Here is an 18,224-nt window from a genome sequence, read left to right on the forward strand (position 1 = left end):
ACGTGGAGGATTAGCAGGGGGTGAGATTTGTAGAATTAAATGTTCACACTACTCCATGTGGTGTGTGCAGTCTAATCTGTGGGGAATGGTGGCACAGCGGTTAAAGTGCACCGCACTCCGAATCCGGCGGACCCGCGTTCGATTTCAGCTCACGATTAACATCAATGACGAATATCTGAAGCAGTCCTGGGCCTCCCCTAGGTCGACTCGGCCTTAAACAAATATTATCTGGTGTGATGTATAAATGTCAGCACTGGGGGAGACGGAGGCAGACAGACGTGGTGCTGATCCACTCACACCTCGAGTGCCATGCCAGCCTTAATAGGTGTTTATTAGCAACACTTGCCCTCATAGCCTATTAAGGCTATACAGGAGATATTTGTCTTTATTTGTGTAGTTTTATCCACCTAGCTCAAACATCTGTCTTAGTGTTACTATTATTTAGTAATGGATGATACTTTTATCGACATCCTGTGTTTAAATTAAATGCATTATGTTACAGCAATGATAGGTTTCCATGAACACAATAAACATACTGCTTAATATTGACTGGCAATGCAATCCATCTGCCGAGAATGAAAGTAATAAGGACAAAACATTTAATGAATGTTTAAAAAAAATATTGTGCTTCAAAGCAGTCATGTTTTTGATCAATGATGTCCTTACTAACAATGACAGGATCAGTGAAATGAGATATATCGACGCGTTATAGTCAATGGCAATTCAAATCCATTATCTGCTTATGTTTTGTAAAAATAAGTTGCCCTTTTTTGCAAAGGGCAAAATCATTTTAAATGGTTGGAAACTGAAGAACCGCTGACCTTTACACTCATAGCAGAATTCAACACAGGTTTATAAAATAACCAGCATAAGAAGGCACTTTTTAATTGGTCCACATTCATTATCTCGTGTGTTTACGCTCCATCATTTAGTTTTTTCCGCGTGATTGTTTTTTAGAACTATTTTGAGAAACACGTGACTCAAATAGACACGTGTTACCGGCTCCATAAATATATATTTGATTGTTTTATGGTGCACTTAAAAAATGCATTTTCACACGAAACGTTATAATATACATGATGCACGGCCCTTTCACAACTTATTTTTCCCAACGACATCTGACGGTTGGCAGGAAGCATTGTCGGGAATGTGTAATGTAATGTGTGGATTATATTAACTTCTTCACATGTGCTGATATGATTTCAAGAGCGCATTCCCTGAGAGTTCCAATCAGCACAGTGCCCATGTCTGTGGCCATTCTGATACTCGCCAGCACCGAGAAAATTGATTTCACGCTCTGCGAAATATTCCATCGATTCACCTTTTCATTTCCCAATATCAAAATCATGCACAGTAGCATTATCGATGCCCGCTTCCAGTCTCAAGTTATTCACGTGACATCTGTGACCTCTGAACCCACCCCTCGTGACCCCCGCCTCTGGGTCGTGACCCTGGGTTGTGGGACAGCTGATGCGGAGTAGTGCAGATGCAGTTTAATTAACCGAATGATTGTCTTTAGTTGCCAATGGAAGGTCAAGGGGCCTGCACTGCATCCTCATTATACCGCACATCATGTGGCCCCTACAACAGCCATATAAAACGACTATGTTTTGATCATGGTACCCCTTATTGGTTACAGAGTAGGTATTTGTAACCCTATTTCATTGCATGCAAAATTTGTAAGAAAAAAATGGCCGCAACAAACCTGGTAAAGCTGCGTAACATTTAAAGAAAAATATTGTAAGAAAAAAGGGTTACGTTTTTTTTTTTTGGACCAAATAGTATGGGTGCAGCCCTGCAAGTGCTTCCACACACTAATGGCTGCATAAGTGCCTCCACGAGAGGGCGCTATAGAGAGCCTCTTCAACAAATTGTATTTGGCCTTCTCTTCCACCCTGTAAGACGTAGGAGCACCCATGCAAATAACTGCTTTAAGGTGTAATTTTGATGCAACAAATGCATTAGGAAATAATGAATTTGGACGACATTAATGAGAAATGTTGCAATACCAAAGCAACGTATAATTGGACATTACATTTGTAGCTCTACAAAGTTAACTGTTTTGAGTTAAGCAGATAAATCTCGCTCAAGATTAAGAAGCCCGCGATTAACTTTCGGACGACAATAGTTTTAAAGATGTTCATCTTGCAGTAGGCTGCAGCCTAGTTAAGCAATTAAGGAAGTCTGTAAGCCACTCTTACCACTGCTGACACTTACTGAAATAGAATGCTATCCACCACACATAGCTGTTGTTGTTGTTGTGTAATGGTTACCACACTGGACTCGAAATCTCGAGGTCGCCGGTTCAATTTCATCACCTGGTGCGGCCGGTTGCAACAATGAGCACGTTTTGGGCCTCTTCCCCCCACAGCCTCGGTTCACCAAATGATGTTCATGGGTTCACCACAGTTAAGGCATGCAGTGCGGGGGCTAAAGTGTGAGCACTTCTATCTTGTCCATAACACCTGGGTCAGCGTGGTCGAGTAGACCAGATATCCTCTGGAGTTCCCACTCATTCAATGCCCTTTCTGCTAGCGGTGGCACAAATGAAGCAATCGCAGAGCCTTTTATAATATCTTTTTAAAATACATAAACATGATATCTTTCAGGTTGAGTAGAAAACAACGCTCTTACTTAACCAATTGCATCTGTTGAATGTAAGAAAAGGTCATATTTTGTCATTATCGCCTTCTAATTTAACTTAATTAGTTTTATTTTATTCAGATTGGTACTTGGAGAGGCATGGCGATCTAAAGGTCAATTGGCTCTTTGATGCAATTAAACATGAACGTCGACGCGGTGGTTCCAGCGTTTCTTGACGCCCGCCGGTTTTTCGTGGCGCGAACTTGTCGGGCCCTCGCTATTGGTGCCCTTTGAACTGCTCGAGATCGCTATACCCTCTTTTTTGTTTTTTAACCCGGGTCAAATAGAGCTTAATGAATACTGACACTTTTTTTTAAGGCTGCAATGAATAATTAAAATGTACTTGGAATTTATCCATTATTTGATATGGTTTTCCCTGCCCCAGGCCTCCATGAGTACACGCAATAGCCGCCCCACAACACAAAACAGCCCGAGACGCATTTCTAATTGCCCCACCCATTCACCTTTTGTTTTTATTTGATTCAGTCGTGCTGATCTAAAACACGGTGAACTGATTAAAGAAAAACAAAAACTCTAGCCCCACCAAGCATGCCTCTTTCCAAACGCTAATTTGATCTTGCCCATACCTTGATTTGAGAACTGCATGTTTTTTCTCTTGTGTGTGTTTAGTAGTCGTCAGGGGGGGGAAGGGGTGGAACTACATCCCCTAAAATCGTTTCTCATTTGAGCTCAACTGAACCCCAATCATAGATCTCCTCTATACCAAACTGTGGACTCTGCTGCTGCCTGGCATGTCTGGGCCGGAGGTGTGGGACCTTGGTTATCCACGCATGCACGCACGGTGTTGGAGGATACAGAGGTCCTGCAGTTGTGTTATTTTATTTCTCTTGTCTCCCTCTGCATGAGAGATTTCCTCCATCACCACCCCGTCCGTCCACACTCCAGCTCTGTGGGGGATGTCACAGTCCCAGCACTCTCCCCTAATTTTTTCTTTCTTTCCCAAGCTCACTATCAGGATAAGATAGTTGAAGGTATGTTTCGTGCTAACGCTTCCTTACTGGTTGTCCCTGTTTTTTATTTGATTTCTTTACCTTTCTCCCTTGCAGACAAAACAAAATCCTATAGGATGTCATGTTATATTCAATAAACACAAATGTTCTGAGTTAAAATCCCTGTTGGGGGATTGGCTAAGACCATGATCTCCCCGAGGGCGTCAATACAATGAGTGCGATTATGAGAGGTAGTTGCCCTGTAGAGATGCTGGTTCCTGCCATTTAAATTCGGAATCTTGACCAATGCCTCGAGACCAGCAGTGGGAAATTAGCGATGCCCTTACACACGTGTGTGCATGTGGACATGTAATGCCCTGGTCTTTTATTCTTTGTACAATTTGCAGTTGCATTAAAAGTGGAGATTTTAAAGAGAGTCCATGCAGCCTGACAGGGATTTTAAATGTTGAGCAGAGCCTCTAAATTTTCTGTTATTGCGTTTCGATATCCTATAGGATTATTTAAAGGGATTGTGCCTCTAAATCTAAAAAGCATGTGCATGTGTGACATGCTTGCCAGCGATGCTAACCCATCTGAGGAATGATTCATTTCCATTCATTCACCTCCATACGATGATGTTCAGGGTAATGCCACACATACATATAAGACAAAGACCCCCCTATAGCCTTAACAGACTGTTGGGGCAAGTGCTGTTAGCGAGCACCTATGAAGGCCGGCACGGTATACGAGGGGGTGGGTGGCCAACACCACTCCCGGCCGCCTTTGTCTCCCAGTGGCAATGTTTACACATCGCACCAGGTACTTATTTGAGGCAGAGTTGACCTAGTGGAGGCCCAGGACCTGTTCAAATAATCGTCACTGGTGATGGCCGTGAGTGGGAATCGAACCCGGGTCGCCAGGTTCGTAGTGCAGCGCGCTAACTGCTACACTACTACTCCCCACACACAGACATATACGCACACACACACAGCACACGGTAGTTTCATCTCCCATTTGCAAAATAACTATGCACACCTGCTGTTTAATGCTTTCGCAAACATTCACTTCTCATGGTCACGGGTACATTTTTAATTTTGCGATAAGTGAATGTGTCGTGGGATGATTTTTTTATCCGGTGATATTTTTAGTCACAGCATCAAAATATGCAAAGTCGCCGTGGTTTGTGCCTGTCTTGAGGGTTGAAGTGTTGCATATTCCTCTTGTGTCAACAAATGACTCAAAATAGCAGTGTGAATAAATATACCTAAAGTCATGTGGAATGTAGCAACTCTCTGCACCACTCATCCCGGCGGGACAAACGTATAGCCTCATAATTCCATGTAATCACTTAATCAAAATCGTAAACTCAAAAAGCGAGTCTTCTATTATTATTATAATAAAAAAAATTGCCCCCAAACACAACTTTGCACTCACAATCGGTGAAACATTTAAACCATGACAATTTGTTTAATATTTACAGCGAACTCAAAAGCAGTGAAACGTTTTGTAGCTGAGGTAAAATTGTATTAAGTTGATTCACTGCATCGCGCGCTTTCAAGTGCGCTTCTGCGACCGTCTGGAACGCTCTTCCTTCCAATATTAGGAAGCCACTGGGGCTGTGCATTTTAAAATCTAAATTGAAAACTAATTTCTTCAGAACTGCTTTTTGCTTTTAGTTCGTTCACCTTCTCCCCGCACCTCCGATTAGCACGGTTGGCCACATGCGGTACGAAAGAAGATCAACATGCATAGACGATACATTCATTCATTATATATTGGGCTGATATTTCGCGCGTGCTCTCTCTGCTGGCCATTTCACCCCCAAACTGTGCACCTCGTGCTTCTGAGGCTCAGCATTCGCTGTGACGCAAGCTGTGTAACAGAGATAAGCGCGTGCCACATTCAGTGATCGTGACTTTTCGGGCTGCTAATTGGGTCAGAAATTTGTAATGTATTTTACTGGTGGCTTGCTATTCAATTTCGCTTTTTTTTTCATAATTTGAAAGGGTTCAACTGTTGCAATTTGTTGATTTTTTTAACTCCACTGCATGTGTGGTGTTCTTTAGGATTAAAGTTCAAATAATTTCAAAATGTAATTACCCTGATTATAATATTTTAAAAAACGCTCTCAATTTTATATTCATATTCTTTGGGTCTTTTGGTAAAGTCACGTAGATAGGTTCAAAGAAAATAACAAAAAATAACAAAAAACTATGACGTTTCGATCGCAACACAAGCGATGGTCATCAGGAAGCAAAAATTTTACTTCAAAAAATTATTGGCACAAATTGAAATGCATTACCGGTAGTGAAAAAAAAAGTTAGATTTTGCGACACATTTACTCAATAATTTACCAGATGTGACCTACGCTTACAATGCAATGCTATTTCAAGGATGAATTTTAAGCGCCCGGGTTCTGCTTCCTAACTCGGAGATGCACATTAGATACAGCATATTCACTTAAATGATTTATGGAATAACCTATTAAAAAGGTGGCTCAGTTGTTGGCTTAATGTCGCATTTTTGGCAGTACAGCTAAAAAAAAACACTAACGTGGGAAGATGGGAAATGTCACGTTTTTTGTGGCGGAGCGAATCGTAGATTTGGTGTTGTCACTGTAATCGGACGTCAAGATGTGTGGCACCTCATCCGACCTGCTCCGGAGCCCATCTTCGGTGGAGAAATTAAGGAGCCTTTGATCTTGGGAGCCTCCACTAAGATGTTCCATGCACAATCCACTGCAAGTGGCATTGGGAGCATTACACCAGAGGTGCACCTCCTTTCAGCTGGATCACCTCCGAGCTCCTTTCCCTATATGTCCTTCCAGGCTCCCTGCAGGTTCAAGCCCAACACAATCCCTCGTGACGGAGGCCGAACCGTGGTTATCCGAGCAACAGGAATGTGGAATTGTCAACCATCTATTCTTGGAACCTAGTGTCGTCCAACATATGACGACTCACGTACACATCCGTACAAATAACAAAATAGATAAACAGAGAATACGTCTCCTTCATATATATCTCTGTCTCACAAAAAAACAAAGCATTCAGCAGCACTGGACAATTTTTCATTATTTATTTAGCGCGTGCATTTGCGCAAAGCCAGCCAGCGGCTTTACTGTTTGCTGAACGAAGCGGTGTTCTCAGACCGCCGCTAAGCTTTGGTTAGCGGGACAGAGTCCTCGATGATGTGGCCTATCATCTGCCACGGGCCACGGCTACACCACAGGTTCTCACTGAACTCGGGCACTCCCCAGAGGGACGTGGGGCCAATGGGTAGTGTGTGAACAACCCAAAAAAGATTTTTGTTTACGTAGCGAGACGAATCCGTGGAGACATTTTCGTCTCCTTATCTCGCTTGTTATGTTTGTACACAGTATGCATGTGCACATAAGAAATATTGACAGAGTATCTCCGTACAGTGGAGGGTATATATCGAGATTAAACATGTAAAAGATAGACAGCGAACAGAGTAGGAACTTGAATGCGGCGAGCAGAATGTGCTGTACGTTCAGGTTGCCATGCTTAACAGCTGTCGATCGCAACCTATCCTCGTGAAATACTTCCCTATATTACCGGGGTATCTATAAATTGATTATTTTGGACGTTTGAATGTCTGCTCCATGTATGGTTTATTCTATAAGGCCTGGGCATTGCTTGCCCTAGTGGTGAAGTGCGGGCTTTATAGTTTATTTAGTTTCAGTTTATTTTGTTGGGAGAGAACAGGATAGAGTCCCATTTGCAAGAGTTGACTTGGGTCAGCGAAATGACATACAGGGACAGGAAAACCTAAACACAGCAAAGGAAAATAAAGCAAAATCGGAGCAGAATGGCCGCCATGTTACAGGATAAATACATTTTTAAAATCTCTGCGCAAATATACATTTCAATTTTACATACAAGAAACATTTCCCAAAAAACATAATCTGGCTCGGTCAACTGAATTCAAATATCCGCAGAAATACCGTATTCTCCGGAGTATAAGATGCTCCTTGAATTAGATGCACCACAAACGTGGACCCAGTGTCAGTAAAGTTGTACAAACCAGGTCACCCAACACCGACCTGATTATAAAACACATTGCCAGATTTGTTTTTTAAATACAAACGGGCGAAAATTGTGCCTTATAATCGGGAAAATTTTCTTACGAACTCAGAGAAAACATTACACGCACTTAAAGTCGTCGCTGGCCATGTGGCTCAGTGGTCGAGCCAGTATCTCACAATCGGCAGGTTGTTATTTAAAACTCTGGTTGGAGGTAAATAAACTTAGCACCACTCCCTGGGGAAGTCAACAGTGGTTGACCCTATGACAAGACTCGCACCCGTCATAGTAACGTGGAATTTCTAGCACTAGCTCAGGGCGTGAAAAGAGTTGGATGAGCAAACGCCCCGATGCTCATGTGAGCAGGACATCACATCGTGTGTCCGTGTCGTTCCTCGCAGAGGGCTGCCCTGGGATGTGCAACGGCAATGGCCGCTGTGCACTGGAGGCATCGGCCTGGCACTGCCTGTGCGAGTTTGGCTGGCGCGGAGCAGGCTGCGACGTCTCCATGGAAACCGCTTGCGAGGATGGCAAGGACAATGACGGAGGTGAGATTGAGCACAGCGTGGGGTCATTTACCACTGTCTGTTGCGGCGAGTACGCGTCTGATGAAATGTCAATCATTTTATTATTAATATTAAAGAACGTGTGTGGGTGGGTGCTATTTAAAGGTGCATTTTCTCTGATGCTTTGCCATTTAAACAAATACAGCACTAAATGTACACCGATGTAGATGTACAAAAAAACTAAATTCATAATTATCATCGTCATCAGCCATGATCCATCTACTTCGGGACGAAGGCCTCCCAAATGTGTCGACAACTGATTTAAGTGCTCCATCTCCTCGCTGGACATGTTCTTGGAAACGTTTCATTCCTTGCTTGGCTGCCACTCCGTCACAATTCTTGACTATCGGCCATCATCCCCTCGTTTTAGCCACATGTCCTATCCAAGCCCACTTACTTTGCTAAACAGCTCTGAGTTGTGTATCTAATTATGTATTTAACCTCATTATGTTATCCAATATTTATCCACGTCTTCCTTCTTAACGTAACACAAACTGAATTGGATAGCGACATTTTTTTCCGTCACGTTAACGGTTGTGTCCTTTTGATTTAAAGCTTTCGTGACTGCAGGGATTCATCTTCTTGGTTCTTTCGGTAAAGTCACGTAGAAGGGAAGTAATAAAATAATAAAAACAAAACATAGTAAAGAATTACATGATAATGTGATATTTTTAATTATTTTTTTATTATGCTTTATTTTTATTACTTTATTACTTCCCTTTTACGTGACTTTACCGAAAGAACCAAGAAGGTTGTGTCCTTGTCGACGGTTTTAGTTGCTTCTCTGTTGATTCTGCACACCACACGCTGTGGCCATCATAGTTTTGATGATTCTCACGGGGCTTTCGTGTGTGCCCGTCACTTACCAAACAGCTGGGTGATGGTCCTCACCCAGTTGCCAGCTTCACTGGGGTACAGCACAGCACTCTACCTGTCGCAGTTAAAAACAAAAACATTCATATATAGGTATAGTCAGTCCGCAGTCATCCATGCTAATGATGTTAGTGAGGGTATGTCTGGAAGAAAAAAAGAAAAATTCTGCTAAAATTGTGCGGGGATGAAAATGTAGGATGTGTGTGCATCTGTGTTTATTGTTTTTTAAGTGACGCATTTGCGTCACTGCGTCGCTGACCCCCAGCGAGTAAGGAGCAACCAAGCTCGCAGAGAGCCTGCGGAAAATTAGAATTAAAACATTAAGCGTATAAGGTGAGAAAGTAAAAATAAAAGTTTTTGCCACCATGCCTTCACTCGTGGGAAGAATGATTAAGTTGGTTTACTGTTTGGATATAATATGTGGAGGGAAAAGGGCTTATTGAAAAATTTGCGAGGGGGGGAAAAAATCACAGCCAAAGAAATATCACAGAAAGGATTGTACAAATATAGAAAGGGCCGAGTCGTGTAAGATGGACAAATGTAAAGTAAAAGTGACCAGACTGTTTTGGGCAAACGTGCCAACTCTATCATCGATGCTGCTACAAAGTCCTGCTCCAATAAAAAATATAGGCTCCAAATTAGTCCGTACTTTGTTATTACATCTTTGCAGAACATGCTGCTTTATTTAACTTGACCCTTTTTGGTAGATATCACACTTTTAAGATGGTCCTTTTTGAGCTTGGCTGTTTTTTACGTATTTCATCTATCTTTTCCTCATTCTTAAATATATGCCAACATCAGATCTATAGTGTTACATAAATTAAGGGCATTAAAGCAATCCCCCATCATTTTTTTCAGAGGCATATTTTTTTCAACACTGGAGCATTAATTTTCGAACCCCATTAGCGTATTCCATTTAAAATGTATGGATATTTTTTTCCCGTTCATTTCGCAGAAAAAAAAATCTGCATTAACATTTCTTGCAAATGTAACGATGCTTTACATATAGGTCCGCGAGGCCGACTTCATGTAATTTGTCTAAAATCCTTGGGAAAAAATAATAACCACAGGATATTCGCAATCAACTCCAATAATTAGTTATTTTCATTTTGTGCATTTTAAATCGCGTACGAATTTCGCATAATTCATGCGTATTTTAATAACATTATAGCTTACTCTCACTTTTAATTGTCTCGGAATATGAAAACCATCATTAACATAAAATTAGGCCCCCAGGTTTAGAACATGACATATTTTGTATTTTTGTTCATGAATATATTTTTCCCCCATTCTACTTTTACAGTGTTAAGGGGCATCTGAGTTTCCAAATGTACTACAGCCAAAATACTGCACCACAACAAACAAGGCATGGGCTAAAGTTATCTGTGGCAAAGGCTAATTGAAACTGGTTTGTGCTCTGCTGGTTGTAGACCGATCTCACACACACACACATCGGTCTCACGGACTTGGATGAGTTGCTTAAGAATTGTTAGACCGCGAAGCCAACCAAACAAAACCTGTCAACAAAGTTGGACTCGTGGTTCAACCATTGTCGTAAACTTGCACGGAATTCACTTTTAAAATAAAACAAGGGTGGAACGTGTTCACGTTTATGTGTCCAAATTCAATAAATGTTTTAGAGATGAGGTCATGGCCCTGGAAAATGCGAGCTTTATGTAATACCAGTAGCATTCACTGGAACACAATTAGAGGGTAATGTAGTTTCTAGGAGCACAGCACAATAGAGTTTAGTGAACTTGAGCTTCTGCTGATATCGCATTAAAATATCTCTTTAAGTCCTCTGCTTATGAGGATCTGTGATATACGTGTGATAAGAGCTTTCTCATTGTTCACACTGAGTAACGTCCTTCCGTGCTGCAACGTTACAACAACGTGTACACAATCGCATGGGATTGGCGATGCCCTAAGAGCTTACTTGGTGCTCACTTAACGTCACTGTGGCTTTATCTGTGCTCCTTTTTATCATCGCGCACGTGCTTGTGCCATTTTTTTGGAACGTAACCATAGTCGGTTTCAATGCCAGCCCCGGCGTACGTTCATGCATTTTTTAAAAGCCCGCCAGCACGGGATGTAGTTGACTTCAAATGCTGGCTTTTGTGGGGATTTTTAGAAACTAGAAACTTCCAAAATAGAAACTTCCAAAATTAGTATTTTTTTTTGCTATTGCATTCGTAGCTGGATATTATCAAATTTACTTACGATCGCCTCGCTGCCAAAGTGAGTTTCACGAGACGGTTGTGTGCTTGGTTTCTCTCAATATCTTTGCGACTATAAAGCAAACGTGCGTGGGCACCGTTTACCGTACGGCACTTTTAATCACGGTACGTTTATTTAGCCGCTATATTTTTGGGGGAAAGTAAAACAAACAAAGGCAGTTCGTCAACATTTGTTTCTTGCACGGCTCTCTTTGCGCTAACGACATCACCAATTCTATGATGGCCCGTCATTTCAAATAAAATAAAGCCTCGTGTAGTTTTTTCCATCCAATAATTAAATAAACATAGACTGTGTATAAGAAATGTTTTATAAACAGCACCCTATATCTACACCCAGAAATAGAATATGGCTTAGTGGTTGCCGTATTGGCTTTGCAGACCCGATTTATATCCAGAAACTTCTGTTTCAGCGAGCAAAACTCTGGAACGGTTTCGACCTTCTGCATCTCACCAGCAGAAATCAGCCTCGTTAAACAAATAATAACAATATATCCATGAGGCCCCAAACCAACACAATAATAGGTTTATGTATTGCAAAAGATGTAAATATAACTGACAGAGAAACCCGGTAATCTGCAACGGAAAATAGGAGGCATATGTCATTTTCATACTCTGTGCTCGGAGCACTGAAAGTAATCTGCTTTTTTATGAAGAAATAAAATCCGAAGATAATATAACGTGAGGTTTTTATATATATATATTTTTTAATATCTGATTTAAAGAACATTCTCGTGAAAGTTTTGCATTGATAGGCGCATACATTGAAAAGTTAGAGCAATTTTAAATGAACCGTGCCCTTTTTCGATTTAAAGCTTTCGTGACTGCAGGGATTCATCTTCTTGGTTCTTTCGGTAAAGTCACGTAGAAGGTAAATAATAAAATAATAAAAATAAAACATAATAAAATAATTCTCACGACGTTTCGGCCACAAAGCAAGCAGCCGTCCTCAGGTGAAGACCAGGTCTGTCGGGGAGACGCTTGCGTTGTGGCCGAAACGTCGTGAGAATTATTTTATTATGTTTTATTTCATTATTTTATTATTTCCATTCTACGTGACTTTACCGAAAGAACCAAGAAGATGAACCGTGCCCTGTTTTCTGTATTTGTTCCTCCCGCCTCTATCTATGACTGCATCGCCATCTCTGGCTGTCTTCAGAACGTCTTCTGCCATTTCATTTCCAATCAACGTTCACTTCTTACAAATGGTAAAATCCCGTGTAGCCAGTTACCCAGCTAGTTTCACTGGCAATGGCCCGTAGCAGCCACTAACAACACAGAGTTACTGTTGAGGTGGGGAGGGAACCCAGCCAACAGCCATCCAGGAAATTTGAGGCGTAAAATATTTTGATAGTAGTAGGATACAAGAAAACTAACAACAGATAGATACTTGTAAAACTGAATTAAGCTTTATTGCAAAAGTATTCAACTGCCCGACAAGTGCCAACTAACCAAAGGCTTCTTGAATTGGATGTATTTTCAACGTGAGGTTTCGGCAAATCTAAGCTGTCAGGTTGATAAATGGTGTACGGGAGTGCATTTCAAATGTGCACTGCGCAAGGGAGTTTTGTCCAGAATTGTGTCCAATCACTCAATATTTACAGCATATTCATGATGTTTTTCTCATGCATGCCTGTTATTTGTAAAGACTGTACATTTCTCAAAATGCACCCCACCCCCCTCTCTTTAAAGCATATTTATACATGCATTCAACGTGATCAAACATGCTCGCACTGTATAAACACGACCATTTCCTTGACAAATGCGGGAATTTGCAAAGTAAAACAAATGTCCTTTTTTTCCCTACGCATTACACATGCGGCGTGACACCTTCACGAGTGTTCCCAGTGCCTCTAGCCTCCTGGTGTTGATTTTTGCCCCCTTGAGGGGGGAGGGGGAGAGGTTGAGTGGATGGTTGCGTGGAGCTGTTCAGGATGGAGAGTTTCCACCTGTCCTAGTTTTCTCAGGATCATCTTCTTTTTTGAGGTAGCTGTCCGCGGAAATCTGTGAGTCTTCCCTGGACGTTATAATTCCCGTTTTTTTTGTGATTTACACGCATGCGCAGTTCTCCTCGCTTCTGCTGTTTGCGAGATAGTTCTCTTGTTCCCGTAGAACATCGCTGGCTTTTTTTTGTACCTCAGAGGTGGCAACCATCGCAGGGCAGAGGGTCAGTACAATCTGGACTGGAACGCATTCCACGCTTGTCCCCCGGTGCTCGCGTAACAATCTCCCGCGACGTAGGGTTGACGGTTGGACTCGACAGCCGGTGGACGTGACTTGACACGCGCGCACAAGGGCATCCCCAGACAACATCAGCGGTGCCGGCGCACGACCCAACGCACGTGGCCTTGTGGCCGAACGACCGTGAGGAAGGGAGAGTGCTTGGGGTAGGTGAGGCGTGAAGCAAGAGACACAGAGGCAAAACGCAGCTGGAAATCTGTACCCCGGACGGCGATTGAAGGTGTCGATCGGAATGAAAGTGATTAAATAAAGGGTTATGATTGGTTTTACCCTTTCTGGCAATAGGACAGGTGTTAAGATGTTAAACCACCGAACAGAAATATTTTGCAAGGAATCCTGTCTGCATTAACCACACGTACTAGTGGTGAACATGCATACTAAACACATGCTCTGAGGACGACCGCTTGTGTTGCGATCGAAACGTCGTGATATATTACTTAAATTTTTCTACCTAGGTGACTTTACCGAAAGAACCAAAGAGTATGCTCTGATAATATACGCGTTGTTTTTTTTAACTGAAAGGTCTCATATTAAAGGGGTGGGATGGTGGCAAGTTGGAGTGGTTTTTTTAATTTGAAAAGCATCATAGCAATGTGCCTGAAGAATCAAATGTTTAATCAGTGAGTGCTCCCTGCTTTTGGCATGTGGCTCAGAAGCACGGTCAAGAACAAAAACAGAACAACAAAAAATGGAACAAAATGTGCGCAAACAAAGTGTGGACAGAGACGCATGCTTGGGATCGCACTGAGAAGATAGAAAGAGGAACCCGTGGATTCGAGCATTTTATGCAGGTCTAGAAACACAATTCGAACCGTGAAGAAAAGTAAATGTGCTTGTGCAAGACGCGTCACAGCTAGCAGCGGAACGATGGCCCTACGATCAATAAAAATAAACACAGCGGCGGCAAAGAAAGGAACGCGTCCGGGAGGCCATCGACCAAGGAGATGGAGCGATGAAGTCAGTTCGTGTGCAAGGTGCTGGGCGTCGTGACGGCTTCAAGCCGGCAGTGGATTGCCCGTGGCTCACGGTGATGATGGTGCGGGCGCGCTTGGCCTCTGGCTGGGACAGCCGCAGCCTCCCCACCCACGACCTTTGGCCAAGAGGCTCGTGCTCCCAACGTATCTCCAGACGAATCGCCCGTAGCGGCCGCTGCTGCCCCCCCCCCCCCCCCACGTGATGGGAAGTGTTTTGGCAGCTTTTGCCGTCTCATGTTGACACCAATTTTGGAAAAGTAAACAAACAAAAATTACGCAGTTTAACACGTAGGCTTTCGCGACCAATATTATTCACAATAGTTAATGATGACGTCACCCTGCTGCTGCTCTATATAAGAACGGGAGACACAGCAGAGCCTCACCATTCTGGCGAATTGCCCGATGATGCTGGATGCAATTACCAGCGAAACGTCGTACTCAAATTGTAAATGTTGTGGTTTCACGCTTCAACACACCGGTGGGCTAAAGCAGTGAACTATTTGTCTTTTGTCAACGTGACACTTTTTTACTGATTGGCCGTGTCGGGTGGTGGAGGGTTACGACACATTTATAAATAACGCGATCTAAACCCAAAAACGTTGATTATGAAAAATAATTACACAACAATCGGCCAGACCTTTAACTCCAAAGAGCAATTAAAGCCCTCAGTGGTGGGTTAATTGTAGCCCAAAACCTAAGATGATCATTTAATTTAAATAGTTTTTGAGGGATAAGTAAAGCAATTATGTTGGTGGTTTATTTGTCTGATGAAGAAAATGTCGGGCATTGCAGCCGTCCATGCTGCGCAGTTATGTTACCTAAGGACTGTAATAATAAGTCATAAAAAATATATATTATCAGAGTTATAAGGCAAATTAAGAGGCAAAACTCCGTACTGTGGATGTGCATCTCCCAATAAAATAAAGGTTCCGAATGATCAACGATTACCTGCACATTAAGTTTGAAGAAAACGATGATATAGGCGACGTCACGCCAGAATAACAAATTTAGCCAATTGCTTTTAAACCATTGAATACAGAATTTTAATACAAAGAGAAAGATCTCCGTGTAGCCCTTAGAAGACTGTTGAGACAAGAAGTGGTGTTGGTGAGCATCTATGAAGGCCGACATGGCACACGAGGGGCTGGGTGGCCAAAACCACACCTGGTCGACTTTGTCACCCGAGTGACGGTGTTTACACACTGCACCAGGTACTAATTTAAGGCTGAGTCGGCCTAGGGGATGCCCAGGACCAAGTTTAAATGTTCAGCACTGTTATTGGTCATTGAACTTGGGTGGCCAGGTTCGTAGAGCAGTGACCAACTGCTGCTGCACAGACAGGCAGCTATGTATAGTTTGACCTTTAATCAGGAATACTGACATGATGTAATACTTAGCACACTGGACTTGCGATGCAGGAGGTCGCCAGTTTTATCTCAAAGTGTGGAGACAACGGTGCCATTTTCTTTCATCCCCCCACCACTGTCCACCCAACAGTTTAAATGGGCACAGCACTGTTAGTCGATCAGCAGGCTCACTTGTGGTCCGGTGAAGTGGGAGTTCCCGCCTACTCTTCCAGAACATCTGGCCAGTGTGGAAGAGTAGGCCAAAGTACAATCAAGACAGAGCTCACACCACCAGCAGTGTGCGTGAGCGTGCAGTTGCAGGCCTGCACTTTTACCGTTTTAACTTTTTAGTGTCTAGTTTTGTTACCGGTGGCACTTAAGCAGGTCATAGCAGTGCAGTTTGTACCATGCGCATGTTCGTGCTTGAGTCCATGGGAAGCTCATGGAGGTAATTTGGTGGTTGAAAACGCATGGCTGGTGCAAAAAATAACATTAATAATACAAAGAAACGTGGGCCAATTTTGGCCTATCTTTAATAAATATTACAGCAGGAATCAAACTAACAGCAAGTCTGAGTTTGTCATCTGTAATAAGGACTTTTGTTTATTTGTTTATCCCGAAGACTTCTCTGACTTTCGTTCGTTTACTGCACATTATTTTTCGATGCAAATAATGAAATAGGAAAGCGTTTAAAAGTGCAGTTTTTGTTCCATATTTTAGCTTTGTTGTAAAGCAATGCTTAGTGTAATGTCTTTTTCATATAGTAGAGATATATTGAGTTTGACCTTGGAGCAGCAAACCTACCCTTTGTAAATTGTGAATATCTGAGGTTGGAGTCGTGACATTTTCATACGAACCCCGGCATTTTTTTTTTCCCAGAATGATATAAACCTTAGAATTGAATACATAAAAAAATAAATGATTAAAGTTACATTTCAACCTTCTCAATAACTTTGACGCTTGCTTCTAAAAAGAGTTGAAAATGTAATTACCGTGACCAATTATCCAATGTAAGAAACAAATTATTACAATTAAAGTTTAAATTGCTCGTAAATTTGCGATTCCTGGCATTGCAATTACCTCGAGCCTCGTGCATTTTGCGAATGTTCTGTGACATCTTTGACGGAATTTTTATCTTTTCGGTGAACATAAACGTGAAGTATATCTCGGCCTACGCCAAAGTGCCACCGCGCAGGAACCCATTGCGCCCGCGTGTTTAAAATCGGTTTAAATGTGCATCGTTTGCCTCTCGCCTCTTTAAAAGTACACCCACTTTTTCCATTTTACAGCAACACTTTAGCTAAATGGTGAGATGAGAAGTACTTATTGGGCCCTGAAAAGCGACACCGAGCCCAAAGACTCTTTTTTTTTACGGCAGGGTCCTGCATGGGGACGTTTTTTCAACACCCAAGTAGCCTGGTTTGTTTTAGTTATGGTTCAGTGGCAGTTCAGGTTATTTTTAAGTACCCTGTGAGCTAAGAATTTCTTAAGTATTAAGTCCGGGTTTTATCAATAAAAACCAGACTGTTTCCGGGACAGACGTGACACATCAGAGAAAATAAATGAATACATTTAAAAAGGTAAGAAATTATATAATTTCAAATGTAAAGTGTATCTTTAAAAATTTCTGAGCTAAGTAAGGAATCAAAAAAGGGCAAAGTTAGGCATAAAAAGTGCCAGTGGGAAATAACCCACACAGAACAGGAGGGATACCAAACACAAATCAACATAGAAAGGCACCACATTCAGGAATCCAATTCAGGCGCTTAGTTTGTGTGAGGCACACATTTAACCACGGGCGCCTCCCTGCCCCCCGAATGGCAAAACTACACGTCGTGCTATTCCATTCGAAGTCCGTGCCAACCTTCGATGACATGTCACGGGTTTGGATACAACAAGCGGAATGCGTCGGGGGGATGTTACGCTGCCACAACGTGGAGCATCAATAAAACCTTCGCTTAAAATTGACGCATCGATTGACAGAGGCATTAAAGCGCGCATTTCCAGGGGCGTAGCCTCTTGAGCACATGTACACAGACGCCCACCGCCCACAGCAGTCCGCTTGCACGTGCCGCTTTGCCGGCTTTATCGAGCAGTGGCGGGGGGCATCGCACGTGCTACCGGCTAAGCGTTGCGTGCGAGCCTTTAAAGGCCCCTGATTAATGGGGGGGGGGGAGGGGGACCTATTGACATCGCGCAAACTACGACCGCCCCCCCCCGCCACCTCCGCTGCCTCCACGCCCGCTCCCTCGTCCACCTACGATTCATATTTTTTTGCCAGGCTTGCTGTACTCTTGATCACGGCTAATTGACGGTGTGGATGGATTTAGAGCGTGCGGGGAGGTGGAGGACAG

General features: G+C 42.7%; 1 protein-coding gene across 17 annotated transcripts in view; it reads left to right on the plus strand.

Annotated features, from left to right (window-relative positions):
- Positions 1-18,224, plus strand: part of LOC144946632 (teneurin-4-like) — a 416,480-nt gene that overhangs the window by 345,435 nt on the left and 52,821 nt on the right. For 13 of the 17 annotated variants that reach the window (XM_078875662.1, XM_078875670.1, XM_078875666.1 and 10 more), the window contains 2 exons: positions 3,609-3,635; positions 8,038-8,184. In XM_078875662.1, the coding sequence (XP_078731788.1) occupies positions 3,609-3,635; positions 8,038-8,184 (174 nt within the window). The remainder of the gene's footprint in view (positions 1-3,608; positions 3,636-8,037; positions 8,185-18,224) is intronic. The other 4 variants (XM_078875671.1, XM_078875659.1, XM_078875663.1 and 1 more) reach the window with 1 other exon arrangement.

Source organism: Lampetra fluviatilis, chromosome 42 (genome assembly GCF_964198595.1).
Source record: "Lampetra fluviatilis chromosome 42, kcLamFluv1.1, whole genome shotgun sequence".
NCBI lineage: Eukaryota > Metazoa > Chordata > Hyperoartia > Petromyzontiformes > Petromyzontidae > Lampetra > Lampetra fluviatilis.